Raw genomic sequence first — 9313 nt, 5'->3', positions numbered from 1 at the left:
ACAGTCAACTTTACAGGTTTTACTGTAATTAATTGTTGATAGTCTATTACACTAGATTTAGATTTTGGAATTGCAATGCCATCTTTCTTTACCTTTTCTAAGCAATACTTTACAGTAGGATGTTTTTATACTTTTGAATGTTTTTTGATGGCTATTTAATTTGTAACTAATTCGATACTACAGCAAATTCTCTCTTGACGGACTCTTAGGAACATGGGTTATGCAAAACCGATTTTTGCAGATATGTTGTTTCAAAAGAAATAAAATTTCCCACTTGCCAAGAAATTGCCACTCTAAAGTATTTTTAATAAGTTTTTGAAAAACATTTAGAAGGCGACAAGTTGTCAATTTTTGACATAACTGTTCACTCCAACAATCAGTATTCAAAAAGTACACTGTCTGTACGCTCATAGATTTTCCCCATTTAGCTGTCCATGCACAAATCTAAATCCTAATATTTTAACAGCTTCAATTTTGACTTTTTTTTTTCTCTTTGAAAGTTTTGCAGCACTCTGAACTTGAGTAGTAAAGTTAAGACAGATTAGACTTTTATTGCAAGCACACAAATGAAAGGCGGAAACAAAATCCACCATTTATTGACATATTAATAGTCAAGACGTTTAAATGTCTAAAAATTGATACATCTAATAAATTTTAAATTTTGTGATAAAACGATAAAAGTAAAGTAAGGCAGGTGTCAGAAAAGTATGGGTATGAAATGTAGAAACAATTAGAGGTATTCCTAACAAATGACGCTGGACACCAAAAAGTAGAATAAATTTTGGTTTGTTCAAACTAAAATCTTCGTAAGTGAGAGACAAGCTGAAGGTCAATTTCTTAAGCATCAATGTCACCATTCAATGAATTTGTTATAGCCCAAATGTGGAAAATCGTGAAATGTGCAATGTCTTCATCAGCAGCCATCTATTTTATTGAGCGTCCGTCAAAAGAGAAATCTGTTTATTTTACTATATATGTTGTCATGCAGCTGTCATATATATATTATTGTAATGATTTTCAGCGACTGGTTCGCTGCAGGAAAATAATCTTGTATATATATCTATATAAAATAAATATTTTTTTTAAAATCAAATTCTTAATCTTATTTTATTATTTATTAGGGGATTCCACCCACTGCTCGTTTGGCTTGCCAAACCCATAACTAGACAGAAACTACAAATATGCTGACCTATCAGTATTTAAAGGGCTTTCTTTCTTCTTTTTCCCTCAATGGATGAAGTGTTTTTGTAACAAACAATCTAACACTAATTGCCAGATTACAGTTTATTAACTAAATATTTTTTACATTGAAATAACAAGTAACAAAAGTCATTCTAATAATTTATTTTCAGTATAAGTACTAAGCATTTCTATAAAAATCAAAAAATTTGACTTTCAAACAAAGTAAAATAGAATATAAAAATAATTGAAATGGAACAAACATGAAATAAGTACAACATGGAATACAACAATGAAGTCTTAAAAGTTTTAAAAGATAAAAATTGTCCTGCAATGTCATGGCATTATCTTTTTATAATTGAAATATTTTTCTTTACTACATAAAAGTACACTTAAGCATTTATTTCCATTTTAAACTCTTTCTCAGTGAGATTCTTAATAGAATATAGAATGAGCTAGAGCATAACTGTAACTGTGACAATCTATATTTCTGTGTAGCAATCGTACAACTCCACGGCATAAGCAACATCAAACATTCAGAAGATATATTTGTCAAAAATAATTTAACATACTGATAAACCACTCACCGGTGAAAATAATAAAAATATTTATCACAAATTAGACCAATATAATTTTACAAACAATATACACATAGAAAAATGATACACAAGTAATGTTTTGCTTCAATAAAAGTAATTTGAACACATTCAACAATTTCACAATGATACTGCTTACAATGCAATTATGTGACAAAATAACTCATGACAGAATAACTCATACCTTGGTTAGGAATCTCATTTTTCGTTCTTATTGTTTAGTTTTAATGCCATTAGTCACAATTTTAATACTTAAAAGAATGTCAACCAATTGGCTTGTTTTGTTTAAGAATCACAAACCACGAAATGCAAAATAATTTTTTTGTGGATTGTTAATGCATGAATAAATACAAAAAAAAAAAAAAAAAAAACAATCCTTCAATATTCTAACAAATTTTGGTACTTTAACAAAAAATCAAGTGCAGCTTAGTGCTACGATTTTTACGTTTTAAATGCATTACAAAAAACTTCCTCCCTCAACAAAAAATGGGGATTTTCTTCTTTGCAGCCCCATTTGGCTGCCGAATTGCATATCGATATAAAATGAATAATACATTAATAAAGAAGGGCAAATATATCTTCAGCTACTACGTTTTAATAGCAGCAAATCACACTGGCCATTTGTTGTCGATTATAACAAGCTTTAGGAAATATGCAATAAATACTTATCTAACATGATTGGCTTTGAAAATAAAAGCCATTAACAGTATATAGATCCTTATCTTCACCAAAAAAAAAAAAAACACACACACAAAAAGAATAAAATGGAATTAAAAGTATCGCAAAATGGACCCCTAATTTAAATGCTAAGTGTTGATGGGAGATTCAGTATGAAAAAAATGTAAGATTGGCAGATCGTCCTTCAAAACTTAATGAAAGAATTGTCAATTTCGCATACCTTTTTCAGTATGCTCCATGAGCCATTTTACCAGGCTCAGTACAAACCCTTCTAATATCATCACTAAAACTGCCGTAGAGGCTTTTATGGACACTTTGCATAGTCCAATTAACAAAAACAAGACACAAAATTTTATATAGTAAAATAGAATTTGAAAACTAACAAAAACTCGAGATCTCTTATTTATTTCACAATTAGTACTTATATGCACGAAAAATCTTCATAACTTTCTATTAAAATAATTTTGTATAAATAAAGGAAGAGAAAACTTTACAATTGGGAGAGGAATGAATAAAATATCAAATGTAGTCAGCTCTTGATGATAACTAAGTAGTCAAGAACCGGCTAAAACCTTCAAGTCATGGGAAGCTCCCAGCCTTCTCAAGAGTTTGGGACCCAATAAAAACTTCCAAGATAAAGGAATATTTCAGTTATAAAATTTTAAGTTATTGTGAGTCGAATGCAAAAACAAACATTCAAGAAAGGTTGTTATAAACATCAACTACTGTAAATGAAAAACCATAAATCAATGTGATTAATAGGCAGTGTAATTTAGCTCACATATGTAATTTAAATATGATAAATTCATTTTATTAAAGATAAAACCAGTTCTGGTGAGGTGATGATTTAGTAAGGGTTGGTTGCAATCTAATTTGAGTTTTCTTACTTCAGTTATTTGCTAGCACTACTGCAGCATACAGCTTGGGCAAAAATCAACATACTAGTCTCTTTTCAGTTCTCAGTCATAACTCAAAATATGGACAAAAAGCAGAGTAAAATTAAAACAATGTATCAACTATGAAAAGTGAAGTCCTTAGCAGATCCTGAAAGTATCAACTGAATGAGATATCAAGTGAGCCAGAAAGAAACATGCGATTCAGAAGTTTTTTAAAATGTACAATCATGGCCAATCTAAAAATATCAAGATTGTCTTACAGTTCACAAAAACATGTTCCCCTTTTATGACATTTTGATTGTAACTGAGGCAATACAACCCTAGATATCTACGTATCTACATACTCACGGCAGGTATCGTAGCATACCAAATGCGATACGGTATTATGTGCTTCACGCATAGACCTTTTTTCTTTTTGCGGAATATCGTCACAGGCAGAAAGACATTTTTTTTAACCTCTTGAAAATATTTCTTCATTTTTAATGCCCTTATACATGCCATAACTAGGTATTTACAACAGAATAGCAAAAATCAAAAATTAGCATTTTGTATAAAATACTTCAAGAATCTTTATTTCTTCCAAGCTCACAATGTACATTCGATTAAGAATGATGCAAAAAATATAAAACAAGCACTATTTACATCATGAAAAGACAACTTTCATGCATTTGCTATGAAATGCTTTAAATGACTAGATGTAACTGATAAAAGTGCAAAAAGCACTTGATAATGATTTTATGCTAATAGAGACACTTTTATAACGATCAAAAGAAATATTTGTCTCAATTTTAGTAATAATTATTTTCAAGTAGATGAATAAAAATGAAACATTAAGTATTTCAAAATCAATGGAAAAGGAAATTAGAAACATAGCTTTGGAAAGATACTATGCTCAAATATGTTAAAATTGTAACTGAAATACTAACTGAAACAAAATCAACTATATTGCCACAATCGAAGAACAACCAAGTCTGCAAAAAAGAAGTTAGCAGATCTATGGGTGTATGAAAATGACATCAAAAACCTCCGGATTCATCAGACAAATAAATAGTAACCCTAAATAAATTTAAGAGAAACACTTTGAAAATATTAAGTCTTTTGTATTAACAATATATTTTCCGTTTCACTTTCCTCACACTTTAAAAGGCACACCTTTCAATCTATTATCTGGAAACACAACTGTTAAAAATGTGCAGTTAAAATAAAATTTTGATACACCACATCAACACATTGACTGGCAGTGAGTATGGAATATTAAAGGTACAAGAAATTATTCAGAGTGAGAAATAACTCCAAGGTTCAAACTTGCATATGGTCGTGTTGCAAACATTAGGATATCAGTGTTAGGATAAAAATCACATCTTAGAACATAACTTCATCTATAAGAATTTTTCTGAGCTATAAACGTTAATTTTATTAAAATGTATGGCAACATAGTAAAGACCAATCCTGCACCATGTAATATCTGAGAATAATGGGAGCCAGTCAATAACATAGGAGATATTTACAAGAGGAGCCAGTACAAATGTACATGAAATCAATCACAAGACTGCTTATATCTCACAACAAAATAACAATCTGAAAATAATTGTCAACTCTTTCACAAATATATTAACATAATTGCATTTTGATGATACCAATAACCATTGAAATGCAAGAACCATTCTCGGGTATGTTGGCTGCAACAGGGCAGGGTAATGAAAGACATTGCAGCTCGTGAAAAATCACTGAAATCCCACACTTTAATTTCATGTCATTTTGTACTTAAAGTCCACCAAACAAAGTTAATATATGGAGTTAAATTGGTGCAATGTGTTGTCAGTGCTGCTTTAGATGAAACTAATGGCTTTCGTACTAGGATCATTAAAGATTGCGGGAGATAAATTCCTCCAATAAAATTCAATCAGATAATCATTCTATTCTCTAAAAATCTATACTAAACGCGTGGCACACCTTAGTTGATTTTACCAAATACATAAACAGCACTCAATTTTATACTTTGAAATACAAATTTCAAGCTATGGGGGAAACTTTTTTTTTTTAAACTTAATGCTAACCACTTATAAATTCTGCTGGATGCTTACTTATATTATAAGTCCAAGACTTTCACAATTAATTTACACTCAAATAATTACTTTAACTTTCATTGGAATGATTCGGACACCATGGAATGATATTTAGGTAGAAAGATATCATAATGATCAAACCATCCTTAACTAGTTTGTGGTTTTAATGTTAAGGGAGAAAAATCTAGTCTCATTCACACAACGCATACCAGTAGATTTCTAATTTAAGGAACAGCCTATTTTGGAGTAAATACTTTATGAAGTAAAAATTAATGCATGAATGAGATAATTTATATATTCTCAAATAAATTTGGGAAGGGGTAAAAGTAAAATATGTCATTATTTGTTTTCTAAGAACATTAAAAAGGTTTATTGATAATACACAGAATTTAGATCTAAGAAATGCAAATAATAATAATAATAATAATCGAAAGAAAAAGTAAATTTAATAAGAATTCCTTTAAATTTATGAAATCGGGATGTCTACAGAAACTTGTAAATGTAAACTCACAAATTCCACATGACCCGATAAATTCTTATAATTACTTTCAGAAACATTTTCTGCTTTGTTGAAAGGTCTGAAAGCTGGCATTAAAATCTGTAAATCTTTACAAAAAAGTTCTAATCTGAAGAGTTGTTGCTCACAAAGGGCAATTTTGTATGGGTAATGGCTGAGTGATGCAGCACACATTTTTTAGATTACTTCTTCCTGGCACAAGAATCTGTCTAGCATAACATATAACTTTTATATCATGTTTTTATTTTGTAAAATTTAAACAAGAAAATTTAGTAAAATTTTAAAGGGGGAAAAACACTATCGTGATGAATCGCAACATCACGATATGAGATTGGTGATGCATCACAATGTAGAAATTCCTTACATCGTCCAGTCCTAGTATAGTATACATCATAAGAATAAATTTAAACAATGTAGATCTTTAGGATTAGCATCCCATAAGAACAATATGTAGCTAGGTACTAAATTTTACAATTCATCTTCCAACTTATGACATTTATGAACTGTAGACACCCTGAGAAAAACAGAGAAACAATCATCAAAACATATCAGCTGCAAAGTTCACTAGAGGTGTCATCTTCGGTATTTTTTAAAATAGAAACTTCCAGTGAAATTTGCCAAGATAAATATTCAATCGAGTTTTGTTATGATTTTTTTTTGCTTGCTTCCCTATTGTCCTTATTATATTTACAGTGAATGCATTGTCTAATGGGGCAACTGTAATCAAGAAGAAAACAGGTTTTTTGAGAGGCGATTGTCCCTCACTCATTTACTATGGCAGGAGATCCCTAAGCTGTAATACAGATAATGAGTGACCAAGTCACACTGCTAGGCACAAGTCAATGATAACTATGAAATCTAATTAAGAGGCAGCATTTATCTATAATGAGGGTGTTCAACCAATGAAGCAGCAAACAAAGCTTGCTACGCTTTAATTATTTTAGGTCATCTAAAAAATAGCAAATTTTTCAGAATTTATAGACACTTGAAACAAAATTTTATTCTCATGGAGAATCTACAAAATAAAACAGAATATACATGCGTGTGTGTGTGTTTGTGTATGTTCCCTATACAAATCCACAGTTTATACGTCAAATCTCGACCAAATTCGGCAGGGAGGTACTTGGGCACCCAAGAAAGAATGTAGGGGGTTTGAGCACCAAAAAAGTACCGAACCGTTCAAATTTTAATTTTATGACCCGAAAGATAAGATCAATCATTTGAATTTCTAATTTGTTGAAGAGCACGAAACCAAATAAATTTTCGACAGCCTCTAAACATAATTGCAATAAAATCAATGATTCTTCCAAATTAATTCTGAATAATAATTTGCCAATTCTGAGAAATTCAAACGAAAATAAAATGCAAGAAAGAAGTGATAGGAAGGGTTTTTTATAATTTTTATTTTTTAAGACCTCAAACCAGTAAATATTTTAACTAATTTACCATTAAATTTATAGTTAGATGTTGGTTTAGGAATTATTAGTAAGCAAATCATGCAGTTTAAAAAATAAAATTAGGGGATAATTTATTATCAGATGTATTGCCAGGCATGCATTTAGAAATCAGAACATTGGTTTTATACGCAAACACATTTACAAGAGGTACACTATGAAAACTATTAAACGGAAGAACAGCCAAATAAAATGCAACAAAAAACACACAACACCAGTTGATTCAATACGCAAAACATAACTTAAGCCACTATATCCAATACAAAACAATTCAGAGCTCATAATACTACTGAGCATGCATGACAACACCCCGAATGGTTGAACATCCTCATACCTACAAAGTGAGAATACATTATCTTTTTTTTTCCGTTTTCCTCCCAGTTCTAAAATAAATCCTCTTCTAGAAAGTGAGACGAGTGGTCAAGCATAAAACCGAAAAGGAAAAAATAAAGGATAGACAAGAGACTCGATCAGTCAATGAGCATCTCAAAGTGCACACTGCCCATGCGATCAGTCCGATCGTGCCAGATGTTGGCAGCCCAGGCCTTGCACTCGATGTTGATGAGCACTCCCGATACTGGACGCTCAAAGTGGACGAACACGAAGGGAGAGAGGTAGCCATCCAGATTGGTGAATGGAAAGTAGTAGCGTGGGATGGCTCCCCTCTCCGGGTAATAGCGAACTGGACCCATGTTTTCTTTGTCTGCTGGGTTCTGCAAGAAAGCAATTCACTTACATTAGTTTCGTTGGAAAAATGTCATTCCAGTAAAATTCTATTTCAAAAAAGCATAATTTTTAATCACATGCAGGTGCAAATGCAGACTATTATTTTAGGGCGTTCTGAAGAATGAAGCTCTGTCGTGGGCAGATAAAGGGTAATAACTACAAATGTTTCATTTTTATGCATTTGTCCTCTATGGTACGTTAGCTTTATTGTACACTAGAGGTATCCGCACGGCTTTGCCCGTAATCGAAAATTAAAAGGTCATTCAGTTCGCCTGTATATTTACAAATAACGGATGATGAATTTCTCGCCAATTGGCTATGTTCATTCGCTCTCTCATTCCACATCATGATAATTTCGTAACATACTTGTCTATCTTATGATAAATTTGCTTCGGAAAATGTTCTTAAAATTGAGATAGAAGAACAAAATCAAATTTTTGAAAAATCACTTCGAGGTGCACACCTCCATGCTACAAACTAACTTTGTGCCAAATTTCATGAAAATCGGCCGAAAGGTCTAGGCACTATGCGCGTCACAGAGATCCAGACAGAGAGACTTAGAGCTTTATTATTAGTGAAGAAGTTTGTTCAGAAGCTTCTGCAGAAAAACGTCTAATCCCAACATTTCCCAGTTGTTAATATTGAATTTATAATGAGTTTCTTCAAATGTCTCGAAAAATCATTTCTGCAGTTACTGCCATTCACCTGCCCACAGCAGAGTTAATCATTGTTTTCAACTGTAGCATTTCTGAAAATTAAAAAATATGAATGTTTTAAATATTAATTTACAGATAGTCTTGAAAATTTCAAAGAATTGAGGGAAACTAATTTTGGTTGTTACATTAAAATGAAAGGTGCAGTTTGGACACTCTAATGGACGTTTAAATAGCATTGCAGCTACAGACTAGGAAACAGGACTTCATGCATCTTTAATTTCAATAAAGAGGTCACAGTAATGGAAAGTTGTTCTAAAGATCACTGACTGTATACAAATAGCTTCTCTTAACTTTATCCAAGTGTAATTTATAATTCACCATTAAAGGTACTGAATCGCATTTTTTTCTAAGTATAAGTATCTGAATGTTTCCCAAAATTCACTCTTTCGCATATTATTTAATACTGTTTATACCTTTATTTTGTTTTGTCTCACTCTTGTCTCAATTTTTTTTTTTAATGAAAGAAATCTGTCAAAAGACTGAAG

The 9313-nt window shown here is 31.3% G+C and overlaps 1 protein-coding gene across 1 annotated transcript in view; it reads right to left on the bottom strand.

The window, feature by feature from the left end:
* Positions 1-1329: 1329 nt before the first annotated feature.
* Positions 1330-9313, bottom strand: part of LOC129230738 (sodium/potassium-transporting ATPase subunit beta-like) — a 58119-nt gene continuing 50135 nt past the window's right edge. The window contains exon 6 of the mRNA XM_054865163.1: positions 1330-8099. Within this exon, the coding sequence (XP_054721138.1) occupies positions 7857-8099 (243 nt within the window). The 3' untranslated portion in view covers positions 1330-7856. The remainder of the gene's footprint in view (positions 8100-9313) is intronic.

Source organism: Uloborus diversus, chromosome 9, assembly GCF_026930045.1.
Source record: "Uloborus diversus isolate 005 chromosome 9, Udiv.v.3.1, whole genome shotgun sequence".
Classification (NCBI taxonomy): Eukaryota; Metazoa; Arthropoda; class Arachnida; order Araneae; family Uloboridae; genus Uloborus; species Uloborus diversus.
Note: the sequence above shows the minus strand (reverse complement) of the source record. Positions and strands in the feature narration are given on the sequence as shown.